The 17,180-nt window shown below is 39.0% G+C and overlaps 1 protein-coding gene across 1 annotated transcript; it reads right to left on the minus strand.

The window, feature by feature from the left end:
- Positions 1–685: 685 nt before the first annotated feature.
- LOC108338255 (two-on-two hemoglobin-3) lies at positions 686–10,609 on the minus strand. Its single transcript, XM_017575028.2, has 4 exons — positions 10,417–10,609; positions 9,949–10,079; positions 1,009–1,153; positions 686–940 (listed from the first exon to the last, which is right to left on the minus strand). The coding sequence occupies exons 1-4, from the start codon at positions 10,551–10,553 to the stop codon at positions 847–849; spliced, it is 507 nt and encodes a 168-aa protein (XP_017430517.1). The 5' UTR covers positions 10,554–10,609; the 3' UTR covers positions 686–846.
- Positions 10,610–17,180: the final 6,571 nt, after the last annotated feature.

A 17,180-nucleotide genomic window follows, 5' to 3' on the forward strand; every position in this document is an offset into this window, starting at 1 on the left:
TAACTGGAAAGCTACTTCTATTTTATTTAATTTTAAACAAATGAAGAAGAGAGAGCCAAAGCTATCAAATTTAGCGTATAATTATTGGTGTATAATTATTGGTGTCAGAATTCCTGTAGTGTGATTTCTAGGCCCTAACATGAATCACTGGATTGGTGGAATTATGCATATTCACTCCATTTTTTCACTAGGAGTTGAGATTGGTGCTAAACTCTGGCTGAATGAGTGAAGAAACAGAACGCTGTTGGGAAGCTATGTAAGCATAATATGTACTTAAAGATTTTCCATACCCTTTTCGTTTAAAACCAATAATTGCCATAAAATATTAAGAATTAAGAATAAAAATAATAATTTATAATTTTAAAGGATGAAAAACATTTTTGCCTAAAACTAAACTTAATACTAAAATAATATAATATTAAGACATTAACATAATACTGATAAAATTTTGCTTTTATTTATGTAAAAGTCTTTAAAGTGACCTTTTAAAACATCAAGAAATATTTGTACAAACCGATTCTGGATCAACTTTTAAGAATTTATATCAGCTTTTCACCATGAAAAATACCAGTTCTTTTTCTAATAGCTAACAGGGTCACCAAACTGATCCAATTCAGTTTTGAAAAAAATTATAGCAACCAATCAAAAACACAAATTTGAAAAGCAAAAAATATACCAGAATAAATTCAAGGAAAAAATCATAAAACTTCTGAGTAAGGATTAGACCTGCCAGAGTTTAGTGAGTACAACTTAAAGGCAATTCAATACTGTTTTTTGTATTCAACTATTTTTTACACAAAGTTTTGGGAAAAATGCAATAAATAAAAAGGAAATTGAAATAAAGATTTATGAATCATCTCTTTTGGCTGCATGTTTGCAGGGAATCTGTTGGTTTTGATTCTTTAGCTCATCTCCAGCGACCAAAAAATATGCAGTGTGCCTGAAAAATAATACGTTAGCAAGGATAATCATTTGCCAGGAAGTGGGACTTTGGTTCAGAACATAAACCTGAAAAAGTTCATCATTTTGGTCTTTGAGTCATCATCTATATCTGGAGTACTGTCTAATGCTTGTTGCATGTGATGTAACCATCTCTCTGCAGCTTGATGCGTTACAGGAAATGGGCGATGTCGACCAATTAGAGCGGGATGTCCTGCCAAATATCAAGAGAAACCAAGATTCAATTTTCAAACTGCAGGAGTTGCTAGGTAAGTCGAAGAATCAATTTCACTCTTCCCCAAGATTAGTGCAGAAAGTATATAGCCTTTTATATATTATGAATTGACCTTATTTGTAGTTGACGTTGAACTTTTAACACACTTTATCACGACAAGGCATATACATTTCTAACATAAGATTAAACATTAATAGATAGTACGATAGTGATCCAATAACAAATGGAATAATAGACCTAATAAACAACAAATTCTACTTAGACTCTAACTCATGACTTTGATACTATGATAAGAAGTGAATTTTAAATATAACTCAACTTTACAATGTGATAGAGAATGGAGAGTTTATAGAAACCTAACACAATGTGAGTAAGGTAAAATTTGTTTCCACTTATATATTGTATATTAGTCATTTCTCTAGTAAATGTGTTAGGGTATAATGTGGGAGGTAATGAGAAGGAGAAGAAAGGTACGAGGGAAGTGAGGCCGAACGGTATTGACCCTAAAGGTCGAAAGGTGGAAGGCATGGAGAGGTATGGTCGAACGGTCGACAAGGCGGAGCGACTAGGCCGAGCGGTAGACAAGAGGGAGCAACCAGGACGAACGATAGAAGAGGGGGAGCAAGTTCGTCGAACGGTAGACAAGGGGGAGCGACCAGGCCGAGCGTGGATGAGAGGGAGCGGTAGACGAGAGGGAGCGACCAGGACGAGCGGTAGAAGAGGGGGAGCGACCAGGCCGAACGGTAGACAAGGGGGAGCGACCAGGCCGAGCGGTAGAAGAGGGGGAGCGACCAGGCCGAACGGTAGAAGGCGGGAAGCGAGTTGGCCGAACGGTAGATGAGGGGGGAGCGACTAGGACGAGCGGTAGACGAGGGGGAGCGACCAGGTCGAACGGTGGAAGCATCCTAATTGCCGCAGCAGTTAGAATGGGCGGGAAATTAATTAGAGTAATAAGAGAGATATTCTGAGAAGATATTCAGCAAAGGATAATTAGAGTAACAAAGTCATATCTTAATATACTATTCCGTATAAGTTAAATATAGTAAATAAGGCTAAATATATTCGTATCTGTGTAAAATAAGACTGATTTATTATTCTTAATCATAAAAAATACATTCTGATACTCTTTATTTGTAATAATCTAATTCTCCTAAAAAGAGAAATAGGGAAACTAGAAAAGTAAAATAAAGGAAAATAGGGATACTAAGAAAGTAAAATAAAGGGAAATAGGGAAACTAGAAAAGTAAAATAAAATAAAAGATTATATATTTATTTCCTCTAATTAGGAAGATTCTAAAGATATTATCTCAAATTACAACACTCCCCCTCAAGCAGGATCATACAAGATTGTATGAACTAAGCTTGGAATAGTCAAACTCAATTGTAGAGAACATCAATAAACCAAATTTGACAACAATGGACGAGGACGAACTAGCACCATGAAACTTCAACTTGGACAGCAATGGACGAGGGCGAACTAGCACCATGAAACTTCAACTTGGACAGCAATGGACGAGGGAGATTTCTATAAAAAATGGATGATGACTTGCAGCAGCAAACAGCAACAAACTATAAGGACTGGATTGTCATCAATAGTGGCGAACAACAACAAAACTTCAAGAACATGATTTCCATGAGTAACATATGGGAGGCCTTCAAAGGCTAACAACCACAAATCTGTAGGGACTTAACCACCCTGAACAATAATGAACCTTTAGGGACTTAATTGCCCTGACAACAACGAACCTTTAGGGACTTAACTGCCCTAACAACAACAAACCTTCAAGGATTTCACTATCCTAACCTTTAGGGACTTAATTGCCCTAACAACAACGAACCTTCAAGGACTTCATTGTCCTAACCTTTAGGGACTTAACTGCCCTAACAACAACAAGCCTTCAAGGACTTTATTGTCTTGAACAGCAACAAACCTTCAGGGACTTGACTGTCCAGAACTGCAAGGATTACACTACCCTGCAGCGGCACTAAACTTTTCTTTCCCTCACGACTGCATATGCACGTCAATGACAGAACGTGAAGCGGGAAGAACTGGTGAGAACTGATCCGTACTTGAGGACAAATATGAAACCCCTAACATCGAACGAGCCAAATCAGCAGCGGGCGATCTCATGGAACAACTCTCAGTGAGCTATTACAACAAGGCATTAGAACAACTCTCAGTGAGCTGTTATAACAAGGCATGGACGATGAAGAGAGCCTTGGTAGGAACCAAAAAAAAACACCAAATATCAAAGACACTATGGAGGTCCAAGAAGAAAGTTATCGGCAGGGGCTGAAAAAATATTTTCCCTCACGGAAAACAGCGAAAACTCTTGATAAAAGAAAATGCGGCAGCAGCGACAAACTGCAGAGGTTGCAACAATTGACTGCGGTAACGACGACTGACTGCGTCGACGGCTGACTTCCCCTACACCGACTGTGGTAGGGGCGGAACGAAGCACTGTTGCTTGAGAACACAAGAGGTATGATCTTTTGAAGGGAAACAACAGAAGAAGCACTTGAGATCTAAAACAGAGAAAAATAGTTCTAAAGGGCTTGAAAGACCCTTCTCAGTTCTATCATTTATATAGATAAAAAACTGATACAATACATAGATGGAAGATGAAGAGATTGTCCTAGACTGCTAGGAACAATCATTATAGATACCCCAACACACAACTGCCTACTTTAGGCCCTGCTATACTAGGTAGACTTAATAATTATTCTAACACTCCCCCTCAAGCTGGAGCATACAGATTGTATGTACCAAGCTTGGAACAAATAAACTCAATCCGAGGTCCCCTTAACGACTTAGTCAACACATCTGCGAGTTGGTCATTTGATCCAACAAACTCAATACATATTTCTTTTGACAATAATTTTTCCCGAACAAAATGACAATCAATTTCTATATGTTTGGTTCTCTCGTGAAACACTGGATTTGATGCAATGTGAAAAGCAGCTTGGTTATCACAATACATCTTCATACTCTAGATGTTACAGAAGTTAAGCTCTTGAAGGAACTGCTTCACCCATATAAGTTCACATGTTAATGAAGCCATTGCCCTATATTCAGCTTCAGCTGTTGATCGAGCCACTACATTTTGTTTCTTACTTTTCCATGAGATAATGTTTCCTCCAAGGAAAACACAATATCCAGTAGTAGATCGTCTATCAATAGGAGAACCTGCCCAATCAGCATCACAATATCCTGATACTTGAAGGCTTCCTTTTTCTTCATATAACAGCCCTTGCCCGGGAGCCTTTTTCACATACCTTAGAATGCGAATGATAGCATTCCAATGGCCAACACATGGAGCTTGCATAAACTGACTAACCACTCCAACTGCAAAAGATAGATCCGGCCTTGTAATAGTGAGATAGATTAGTTTTCCAACTAGCCTCCTATATCTCTCCGGGTCGGAGAATAATTCACCTCCTTCTGTTGTTAATTTCTGATTTGGATCCATAGGGCTATCAACCGGTCTACAATCAATCATGCCTGTTTCTTGCAAAATATCCAGAGCATACTTCCTTTGGGAGATTACAACTCCATCTTTTGACTGAGCTACTTCAATGCCTAGGAAGTATTTGAGGCTCCCAAGATCCTTGGTTTGAAAATGTTTACACAAGTACTCCTTCAATTGAGATATTCCAACAGCATCATTTCCTGTAATAACTATATCATCAACATATACTATCAAGTAAACACATTTCGCGGGAGACGAATGATAATAAAAGACTGAATGATCTGCTTCACTGCGTTTTAACCCAAATTTTTGAATAATGGAGCTAAACTTTCCAAACCAAGCACGTGGTGATTGCTTGAGCCCATATAGAGATCGGTTCAATTTACAAACCATACCAGACTCCCCCTGAGCAACAAACCCCGGAGGTTGCTCCATATACACTTCTTCGTCAAGATCACCATGGAGAAAGGCATTTTTGATATCCAATTGATGAAGTGGCCAATGACGAATGGCGGCCATTGCAAAGAACAATCGAATGGTAGTCATCTTGGCCACGGGAGAAAAGGTGTCACAATAATCAAGACCATAAACCTGAGTGTACCCTTTTGCAACCAGTCGGGCTTTGAGCCTATCAATGTCACCATTAGGGCCAACTTTAATGGCATATACCCATCGACAACCAACAGCCTTTTTGCCCGGGGGAAGTGGCACAAGATCCCAAGTATGACTGTGGTCAAGAGCCTGCATTTCTTCAATCATGGCTTGTCGCCATCCAGGATGATCAAGTGCTTCTTTCACATTTTTAGGAATAACCACAGGAGATATTGAGGATAAAAGGGAATAAAAGGAGGGTGACACTCAGTGATAACTAAGAAAACTATAAATGGGATGAGGGTTGCGAGTGGAACGAGTACCTTTCCTGAGAGCAATGGGCCAACCAGAATCATCTTCACCAGGAGGCGTGACAGGAGATGGTGACGGAGAAGAATCTGAAGGAGGAGATCCACCATTTGCTGGAAGAGGATTACTCACCGGGGTACTGTGTCGAAGGATATCAGTATGGGGAGAGGAAGGTTCGGGAGGACCTTGGGCATGACTTGGACTGACTGAGGGATTGGAGATATTAGACTCAACCACTGGAAGAGGAAGGACCTGGGGGAGGATATGAACATCTTGAACAGAGGGCGAGAAGAAAGGTGTCTGTTCAAAGAAGGTAACATGGGCAGACATGTAGTACTTTTTGGTTTCAGGGGAGTAACACCGGTACCCTTTTTGAAGCCGAGAATAGCCTAAAAAGACACATTTGATCGCACGAGCAGAGAGCTTGTCGAGCCCCGGAGACATGTCGTGAACAAAACAAACACAACCAAAGACGCGAGGAGAGGTGTGAAAGAGAGGATCATTGGGAAAGAGAATGGAGAAAGGGACTTTATTATTGAGGGAGGAGGAGGGCATCCTATTAATAAGAAAACATGCAGTCAAGATGGCATCCCCCAGTGATGAACAGGAATATGAGCACTAAGCAAAAGGGTACGAGCCGTTTCAACCAAGTGTCTATTAATACTCTTTAGCATTATCACTTCTTAAGACTTTAATTACATGACCAAATTGGTTCTTGATTTCATTCAAAAAGGATGTGAAAATGGGTAACAATTCAGAACGATCTTTCATTAGATAAACCCAAGTACATCTAGAATACTCATCAATAAAAGTAACAAAATACCTAAAACCAAAAGAAGAGACGCGACTAGGTCCCCAGACATCAGAATGAATAATAGAGAAACTAGAAGTACACATTGATTGAGACCTTTTGGGAAAGACAGATCTAACATGTTTTCCTAGTTGACAAGACTCACATTCTAAAGTCTGAAGACCACTAAGTTCAGGACACATCTTTTTTAACTTTGACAAGTGAGGATGACCAAACCGATCATGTAACACTTTAGGGGGAAGAGCTGCAACACAAGATACCCGTGGGCGAGATCCAAAATGGTATAAACCTCCAGCTTCATATCCTTCTCCAATTTGTCTCCCCGAGCCACGCTCCTGTATAACAAAAGAATTTGAATCGAAAGTTATTGAACAATGTAACATTTTGGTTAACTGACTTAGGGAAATTAAATTGAATCGACAGTTAGGGACAAAAAGAACAGATTTCAGAGTTAGAGAGGGAGACAGGGAGACTTGACCGACTCCCTTTGAACAAGTTTTAGAGCCATTTGCAAGGGTAATGAAATGGGGTTTTTCTTGGAGGGAAAGGGTTGAGAACAATGAGGTATTACCAGAAATGTGATCCAAAGCACCCGAGTCAATTACCCATGAATTTAGACCTTCCATGGATTGAGACATGCAAGCTGTGGACGTACTTGGGGATTGAGATGATTGCGCCAAACTATTAGACTTTAATCGCAGATACTCTTGATACTCTTCCTCAGTGAACTTGGAGTTGGAAGTGGAAGTTTCAGCCTTAGAGATATTGACGGTTTTTTAAGGAAAGCCATGCAAGGAGTAGCAGTTTTCTTGGGTGTGACCCACCCTCTTACAGTAAGAGCATTGTGGACGTCCCCGACCTCCACGTCCTCCTCCTCTAGTGCCACGTCCTCCTCTTCCTCGCGTGGCAACCATGACAGATGGTTCCATTGTTTCATAAGCTTCCTGAGACTGAGGCACAGGAACACGACAAAGGAGCAAAACGGACAGAGGAGCTTCTGGACACACCAAAGTGAGATTTTGAGAGGCAGAACGGACAGAGGAGCAGAGGGCGACAGCTACGGAGGTGGCGCGGCGACTTTCCGGTGAGCAGAGGGCGGCGCGTGGACAGCACGCGCCTGATCGCAGCGCACAAAGAGGCGGCGCGTGGCGGAGCGTGGAGGAGAATCAGGCGAGCCCACCGGTGGGGTTGGCCGTCGCGTGAAGAGGCGAACCAGATCTGGTGGTCGCCGGACGGAACTGTGACGGCGGACGGCGGCGAACGGAGGAGAACGGCGGCGGACGGCGGCGAACGGTGGTGGACAGCAGCGGACAGATGTTGTATGGCGGACAACCAAGTTGGAGAGCTCCAAACTGCAGTTGACAGTTGCAGATGGTGGTGAGACAGCCGTGGACAACGGCGAACGGCACCGGACAGGTGCAAACAGCAGTGACAGTGCTGGTGGACAGGAAACCAGAGCAAGATGAACCTGCTCTGATACCATGTTAGAAGTGGACTTGAGGCCTAACTCATCCCCACAAAACCGGTTTGTAGGGTGAGGTTTGCACCTCACTTATATATTTTAATTTGGCCTTATCTCTAGTCAATGTGGGACTTCCAACACACCCCCTTCACACCGAGGTATAGACATCTCGTGCGTGATAGTAGAAATTGGGTGGTCTGATAACGGCTCGATAGCAGGTGGAATAGAAGAATAGAATGCCCACTTAGAACTCGCTAGGATAGGCTCTAACCATGGCTCTGATACCAACTTGAGATCTAAAACAGAGAAAAATAGTTCTAAAGGGCTTGAAAGACCCTTCCCAGTTCTATCATTTATATAGATAAAAAACTGATACAATACATAGATGGAAGATGAAGAGATTGTCCTAGACTGCTAGGAACAATCATTATAGATACCCCAACACACAACTGCCTACTTTAGGCCTTGCTATACTAGGTAGACTTAATAATTATTCTAACAGAAGCCATATGACAAACTGCAGGCATTCAAAACATTTCTTCTCCCTAGACTTCATTCTAAAGGAATGAGAACAATTTTTCCTGAAGTGTCTCCACACTCATAACACTTTAGACCTTCTTGATTAGTCTGTTGCAACCTATCATATGGCTTATTCTAGAGTTTCAATTTAGAAGATCATCCATCTTCTATTCTGATCACATAACTTGGATCAACCTTCAGTTGCTCTACAACTTTGGCTTTCTCTATTAGAGTTGGAAACTCTTGAATTCACATAGGAATGGTAACCTTCTTCAGTTGATCCCTCATACCTCTCTCAAACATCCGACATTTCTACACTTCAGTAGCATTCTGAGTACAAAATCTTGCTATATAATCAAACCTAGCCTCATAGTCGTGCATGGAGATTCTTCCTTGTTGCAAGGTTATGAACTTTGCATCCCTTTCAAATTTATCGAGAAAATAATTCTCCTAGAACCTCTCTTTGAGGTTTTCCTAATTTGCATTCTCTCTTTGAGCTTCCATCATTTGTTGTTTGCCAACCCACCAGTACTCAACTTCTTCATTCAAAAGGTAGGATGTGAACCCCAACTTCCTTTCTTCAAGACAAGAGATGGCCATAAAGATCTTCTCTATCTCTTAGATCCAGGAATCAACCTGGTTTGGAGTATCCTTCCTAGTAAACTTAGGGGGATTGTGTCTCATAAACTCGCCTAAGTTAGGCTGATCTTGGGGTCCAGCGGTTGCTTGCTGCTGCTGGATAACATTAGCCATTATTTTGGGATTTTCCATCTCTAGTAGAGAAAGCCAAAACTGTAGAGCAACTGAAGTTGGATCCAAGTCGTGTGGTTAGAACAGAAGAGGGAGGGTCTTCTAAAGGGAAATTGCAGAAAAATCCATATGACAAGTCACAGTAGACTAATGAAGGAGGTCTAAAGTGTTACGAGTGTGGAGACCCACACTTCAAGAGAGATTGTTCTCAATTAATCTTGATGACATGATGTGAAACTGAGGAAACAATTTAATGGTTTTAGCGTATTGGGAGGCCCTTCATGAAGAATACAAAATCCCCTTGGAATAGGTGTTAGAGAAATTATAATTCAGAAGAGCACGGAGAAGGAGAAGGATAAAATGAGAATCTCATTAAGCATTCCCTACTTTATGTTCTCCCTTGCGCATAATAACCACGTAACCCATCCTCCATTTGGGCTCCAACCATTTCCTCATGGATCAAATTATAGAATATGAATAGATGCAAAACTGAAGTTACATACAAACTAATTTCAAGGAGTACTTAAAGTCCACTTTTAAGATAGTAAGAGAGTCTAGTTTAACAAAAATTGTTGACCTTATCACGTTCTATCGGAACACCATCAAATATTCTAAGGGAAATAATGAGTTAACAATTTTTTCAAAGTCTACTGAAAACTGTTCTACTAGCTGGCTACATGAGTCAGTAGATTTCAAATAATCAAATCAAATGCACTTTTTTCCTAAGTAACGTACGAACCAAACTCGATAATTCAGTTCATTTTACAAGAATAATAATAATTTAACATTGCAGGCACAAATATAACTGAAGTTATATTGGAATCAGCAGCAAATGGTAGGTTCCTAGAAAGCAAAACAATACCTCTTCTTTGGGAAAAGAGAGGAGGTCCACCCATTCGTTGCACGAAGAACTCGTATTGGTTTTGAATAGCGTCTTCTTTCTTAGAATTAGCGAATATTGAACGAAACCACTCTTCCTCTTCGGCGTATACCCTGTCCCAAGTCAAACCCCGACAAAAAATACATCATTCAAGAACTGAATAAAACACGGTTTGTTAAAAAGTGAACTTTCTCACCATGAGAACATATCTTGAGCCTAAAACTAGATATTAATAGACAAATAGATAGTAAGATAAGAAATAAAACCAACAAACAATAAATCTTAGTAAGATATACTCTACTTGATAGATAGACTCTACCTGATATTCAGATACTAATTATAATTTTTAAACCTAATTCAACTTTACAAAACCTAATTCAACTCAGGTATACTCTAAAATAGCCTTATCTACGTTACATTCAACATGATTAATTGAAGAAAACGAAGCACCTGTTGTAGAAATTGGTGGAGAGGTTGATGAAGGTTTGAAGGCCGAGCTTGTTAAAGAGGTTGGTGTTGTCGATGGAAAAAGCGTCGTCTATGGCAACCCCACTCCATTCGGAAGCCTTTTCTTGCAGACTCTGCATTTTTTTTTCGATTCAACGACAGTTATTCCCGTGAAAAACACGCATTGGCACTGAGATATTTATACTGAACTAGCGGGGAAATAATTATTGGAGAAAATTTTTAGATTTTTTTTCAATACTTAATATTTGTTTCGTGAAAAAATTATCAAAAAATACTTAATAATCATTTGCTTTTTTGCCTATAAACGTTTTATGATTTTGTTTTCAGTCTGTAATCAAAGTTATAATGATCACAGTTTCAAAAACGTTTTTAGGATAAATAAGGATTTCAGTCTTGGTATTCTTATAACATTTTCAATTTCATTACAATATTTTGAATTTTTTCAATTTGATCCATTTTTTTAAAAATGAAATCAGCATACTCATGACGAATTTCATTTTTTAAAAATTAAATCAATAAAACAATAACATATAATATGAACAATAAATTATCATAATTCAATAGTTAACTTGAAAAAGAATAATATCAACATTAATAGTAAAATTCCTTAACACTGTAATAATATTGTTATTATTATTTAACCGAAAAAATTGTATTATCTTCAATGAGACTAAATTGAGGATTTTATTATTTATTATTAACGAATGATTTTATTAACAAATTTGATACATTCAAGAACATAAAATCATAAAAAGTTATACTTTAATGATAAGTTTTTTTTTTTATTTTTCATATATTTAAATAGACTTATGTTGGATTAATGATGAAAAATCAAGATATAATTTATAAAATAAATTATATACATGAGTTTTTAAAGTTATGAGAATGCTAATGATAAAAAGAACTACAAAGTAAAAATGGAAAATTTCAAAGATTCACTAATTAAAATTTAATTTGGAGGGGAAATAGTTGGCTTTATTTATTTATTTATTTTGTTTAGTTGTGTGTAGAAGAGAGAGTAGGCAACTTGGCACTTTTAAATTCGAGAAAGACAATAGGGTGGGCTTTAGTTTGCTTTTTCTTTACCTTTATAAGACACTTAAGATGTGTTCGTTTGAAAATAATTTCATGTTTTCAACATATAGCGAGGATGGATTTGTGAGAGAAGTGTTGTTTGCTTGTGCTGATTTGTAAAGATAGAAAAGCAACGATTTGTGAGATTTCACTATTTCGACCATCTCGCTATTTTGATACGATTTGCGCTGATTTAGGCGTAAAAGACTTATATGCCATGTACTATTATTAAAATTCCAAGACAATATTCAACCATGCATAATATAAATAAACACAATATTAACGTATGAAACGTTATTCGATTCTTAAGTTTAATAATCGATTCCAAGCAACTGAAAGCATAACATAAAAAAGTCATGCATTATGGTTTCACGCGTAAATATTATTGTCGTTGCCCATGTGATTTTCTAGTTTGCACTGTCATGGCCATGCATTTTTGGCTTTTGCAGCTTGCTTTTGCAACCCATTGCACTGTAAGTAGCTGGCGAGATTCTCTGTTTGACAAAACCATTCACTGGAAAGGAGAGATTCCTGGCAAAAGAGGTTTGAAAATAGAGCTATGTGGTAGATAATTTTGGTGTGTGTATTAACTGATGTGTGTGTTTATATAGAGACAACAAAGTTTGCGTTGTTTACTTTGAGCAGCTTTCCTCGAGGGAGAACTGTGTCTGTGTGTTGAAGTATTGTGTTGACAGTGAGCAGCTGTGGAGTTGAGGTAATATTTCTTTCGATTTTGATGTGGTTGTTGCAGGTTGAAGTTGTGTGATTAAGTTGAAGAGGAAGAGAGGCTAATGGACGAGACAGAACGTGGTTGATGATGAGGAGATGAAGATGACGAAAGCTTGAAGCAGCGATTGAAGAAGAGATGTCCATGGTTGTGTATTCGGTTACACCGAAGAGCGTATCCGATTCCAGCTTTTCGAAGAAGTTGCAAAGGAGGCGTATTCGGTTACAGGCTTGGCGTATCCGGATCCAGGGAATTGTGCGCGTGTTTATTCGGTTCTAATGGCGTCGTATACGGATCTGTGTTTCTCCGGTTGCAGTCAGTGTTTGAGAGAGTGTAAAGCTTCGTGGGTTCATAATTTGGTTCCCCATAGCTGCATTCGTTCCTCCGTCGCATTCATTTGTTAGCAGAAGCATGTTAACCTTCGTGCATGGGCTTATGCGGTTATGATGTTGTTGGCGTCGCTGTCAAATGTGTACATCCCATGGAAGCAATGGTGGCTTTGGGGTTGAGGAGAAGGCCGCAGAGGATGGAGGTGTGTTCCTACAACTACTGTTCAAGGCAAACAAAGACGCAGGTGGAGAAAGGGAGGAAGGAGAGGAGGAAGTTGTATGTGATGGAGAAGAGGATGGAGGTTTGTGCGGTGGAGGATATGTGGTGGTCTTGGCTGCAGCATAAGACTATGGACGAAGCAATAGTAAGGAGAGGTTGATGATATGGAGGTGGAGAGGAGGAAGAGGACGGTTCTGTGGAGGGTGAAGGCCAACGTTTTGCATTGTTTTGGGTCGTAGGCTTGGCCGCAAATGGGTTCCATGAACTTGCAAAATGCAGCAGCAGCCCTAGAGTAACACAAGAAGTTGAAGGATATCGTTTTTAATGGCAGCAGGTGATGAGTGCATATTTATGTCCACATTTATGGTTTAAAATTAAATTTTTGATAGAATAATTGTGCTTAAATAATTGATTTTAAGTGAATTTGTGATGATTGGAATTGTTGGGTTTGAGAATTAAAGAAACGTAAAAAGTGAGTTTTAGCGCATAAAATATTCTTGGATGTTCTTACGTTTATTTGTGCAGCTGAAATTATAAGTTCTATTGGTCCAAATGGCAATTCAAGGCCCAAAATCAGATTTTATTTGGAAAATAATGTACAGATGGGCCAAACAGACAACGTTTACCCTTGCACCTTCCAATTTCCCTACATACACCCCTCTTATCTTAAAGAGGCCCAATACAAAGCTAAACAGTAACCCTATTCTAAATACACCTCCTAAATTTCCCTATCCATATCCCTCCTAAGCTAGACTCTACCAGATCATGCCACGTGTCCAAATCTTCCCCACAAAGATCTAGCCAATTATGTGCCGCCACCTCAGCCCTAACATGAGCATCATCTTCCACCTTCTCCACAGAAACCTTAGCCGCCAATGCCGCAAGCCGCCGTTCCGCTTCCGCCGCTGACGCAACCTCCACGACCACCATTCCCGCTAGTCGCCGCGGATACAGGTCAGGCCGTCACCATCAATCGCGCCGCCGCGTCGCTTCGTCACTGGACAGCTACCACCAAGGCGCGACTTTCTAGCACCATCTGCAACCTTGTCGCGCCGCTCCGCCTCCGTTGTGCATCACCATCGCACCTCCATCTTTGTCTTCTCCTCCGTTGCCACAAGCTCTGCACCGCATCATCTGCAACCTCTGTTCATCTTCTTCGCATCTCCATGGTTGTCCGACACAACGTTTCTCACACGGCACCGTCATCGAGAACTACCACCTACACTCAGAAAAACCAAAGGAAACCCAAGAACCCAGAAATCACCATCACCACGGTCTCGCCATCACCACCATGAACCACGAGTATGCCACCTTCTCGGAACCCAATCGCGCATCTCAACCGCAAAAACTTCTCGCGAGTTCCATCTTCTTCGCATCACCAACATCTTGTCGTCGTCGCACAGAGTCACCGTCCTCTTCTCCATCAAACCAGCAAGCTCCTCCTCCATTCGCGAAAGGGTCGCCGCTTTTGAAACCTCCATATCCAAGCCGCGCCGCAGATCGCAACGTTCAACGCACATCACCATCAATACCATCGCGAGTTCTTCATCGCCCAAGCAATCGCAATCGCGATTCCGCCCTGGACGCCATCAACGAACATTCGCGCCGCCGCGAGGTTTTCATATCGCCTCCGTCACGTACAGTCGCCGTGCTCACCTCCTTGCCGCTGTCATCCATCTTCGAACCTTTAATTCAAAAGAAAAACCCAAACAGACGCAGGCAGACGGCAGAAAGGGGAAGGCCTTTTCCCCAATTCTAAACCCTAATTTTGGGAAGGAAGAGGGCAGCCACGCAGGCAGACGGCAGAAAAGATAAAAAAATAAATTCAGTTGTTGAATTAATTTAAATTGGGAATATCAATAGAAAATATCTTCCAAATAATGTTATAATTATTTAAATCTTTTAGTTATTTGGAAGATATAAGATAAAAGATTTTATCAACTGAATATTCAGAGTCCAAGCCCAATCAAGCCTATTTAAAGAGACCCAGGGGACTTCACTTCATTCATTCTCTCATACTCCTCTCACTTTTCTTTCATCTTGTATTCAACTCCAATCATGGAGAGCTAAGCATCTAGGGCTATTCTACTGTAATTCCAAGACGGATTCTAAGGTTATTTTCAGTTAATGCAATTGTTTACTTTGATTATTGATTTAAGTTGTTCTCTCTATGTCTTTCATCTCTCTATCTTATTAAAAGCAAAGATTTTTGCATCATAATGTGTTTGAATCTACATGCATATTGATTATATGAATTTTAGGGTTTCTAGGTTTAATTGAGAATTTACTTTGATTAAATTTAGGAACTTTCATATAATTAAATGGTTTTTATTATCAATTGAGAATGTACTTTGGTTGGTAGTAATAATTTCAAATATAATCAATTGAGAATTTACTTTGATTGATTAACTTTTAACTTGGTTAGGAGATTTAAGAATAGACATGATTAAACACAATAGAATTTGATTGAGAATGTACTTTGATTGAATTTATTGTGAATAATCTAGAAAGGTTTTGCATTTGATTGAGAATTTACTTTGGTTAAATGCATGATCGCCCTCAAATTAATTGAGAATGTACTTTAATTAATTTGAAACTTAAACAATAATCAATTTAACAATTATCCGTGAATAACCGATGACGAATCTATCTTGGAAAAGCAGTGGAATTAGCCTATTTAATCATAACTGTTTTTAAGTTTATTATTTGTTCTTTAAACATTCTCCAAACGTCATTTTTATTCCTAAACATTGCATAGCATAAGAGTTAGATATTCAAAAGCAATTCTGTGTTCGTTGGGAGACGACTCAGGGTTACTTTAACCCTATCTACTTTATTGAATACTACTTGGCAATACTGAAGTTGTCTTGAAAAGTAGTATTAATTTGATCGCTTCAACAACAACTTATCAGCAGGCTAACCCTTTGTTTGTGTTGCACGTTTTTGGAACGAGAAGGTGCATTTGGTAAGCTAAGAAGGTGATATGAGGGATAAGTACCTTGTCCAGGTTAGGGAGATATCTTCTGTCCATTTCGTTTTTATTTGTATTATTAAAGACAAGCTTGTTCTTCCAGTTACATGTGTAGCTTACTGAAGTTCATTGAAAAAGCATATTGAACTTTCTCTTATACAATCATTAGAGCATCTTTGAGGTTGAAAAAGCTTGGTGGTTGTATGTTAAAAATTTTCATCTATATAACCTAGTTGACCTTCCTAAGTTGATGTGTTGAGGCATTATGTGGAGTTCAGACACATGATGTAGAGTGAATTGAAGGTACATGTTTAACAAAGTTTTATATTTTTTAACCATTATATGATATAAGATATTGATGTATTTTTTTTAACAGGTTTCGTTTGGAATTGTGACTCTTTTATTTCAATATTGACAATTGAAATTACCATCTTATTGGGATCTTACTACGTTCCCAAACCGAGATCCTACGTCGCACCCCGACATTCACATACATAGAGGGCGACATATATGAAATGTTGAGTGGTATGAATATTCTTGATGAAAACTTGCTCAAACAATGTTATGACTTCTTATGTAGAAACCCCACATGTACAAAAAGGTTGATGGGACTTCCACCACACAAGAGGTGGAATAAGTTATGTAAAATGATCTTGGGTGATGACGGTTAAAATGCCATAATTAATTACTTGTATTACTATTATGACTTTAAGATGTACCTGCTTTGTAATTATGACTTAATTGTTTTTGCTTGTTGTTATTATTAATATTGAATAATTTTTTATGACGTAATTTGTTGTTGATATTATTTATGGTTTTGTTGAAATCTTTGTGAAATGACCTTATCATCAACCAAATGGCCTAGAAAAAGTCGTAAGGGAAAAGAAACTACAACTGAGGCAGAAGTTGCTACCTATGTCAGACCATCTGTTGTAGAACAATTAGATCAACGTTGATTCTTCAGTCACAGCCATCAGATGGAAAACTATGCAACTGATTTCTACACAAGGAATATTGTGCATCCAAAAAATTATGAATTTCGAATCATTTGTCGGTTCAACCTTATATTTTCAACATCATCTTCTATTTCAAGGAGTGGTTGAATTTTTTACATTACAAGGACCCTTCTATCCGGATTTGATAAAAGTTTTTTTATTCAAATCTGAAGATTTCTGGAAATGGATATTTGCTTAGTAAGGTCAACAAGAGAAGAATTAGATCAAAACCTGCTAATTGGTTGAATGTTGCTAATATGAAGTATGAGGGTCAAAAATTATGTTATTCAAATATCCTAGATGACTTTCCCTATGATCGGGAGATGGCGTTAGCTACTATGGTTAGACTAGAAATGCATGGTCACCATGTTAAAACGGTTGGTTGTTTGAATATTAATGATAGACTTCTGCATTATGTTATTGTGCACAT

This window comes from Vigna angularis, chromosome 7 (genome assembly GCF_016808095.1).
Source record: "Vigna angularis cultivar LongXiaoDou No.4 chromosome 7, ASM1680809v1, whole genome shotgun sequence".
In the NCBI taxonomy this organism is placed as follows: domain Eukaryota; kingdom Viridiplantae; phylum Streptophyta; class Magnoliopsida; order Fabales; family Fabaceae; genus Vigna; species Vigna angularis.

Excerpts from the sequence above, each read along its gene's own strand:
- LOC108338255 (XM_017575028.2), bottom strand. The coding sequence starts at position 10,553 with ATGCAGAGTCTGCAAGAAAAGGCTTCCGAATGGAGTGGGGTTGCCATA. Across the intron at positions 10,080-10,416 it reads TCCACCAATTTCTACAACAG|GGTATACGCCGAAGAGGAAG; the intron begins GTGCTTCGTTTT and ends GACTTGGGACAG. Across the intron at positions 941-1,008 it reads AAAATGATGAACTTTTTCAG|GCACACTGCATATTTTTTGG; the intron begins GTTTATGTTCTG and ends ATTATTTTTCAG.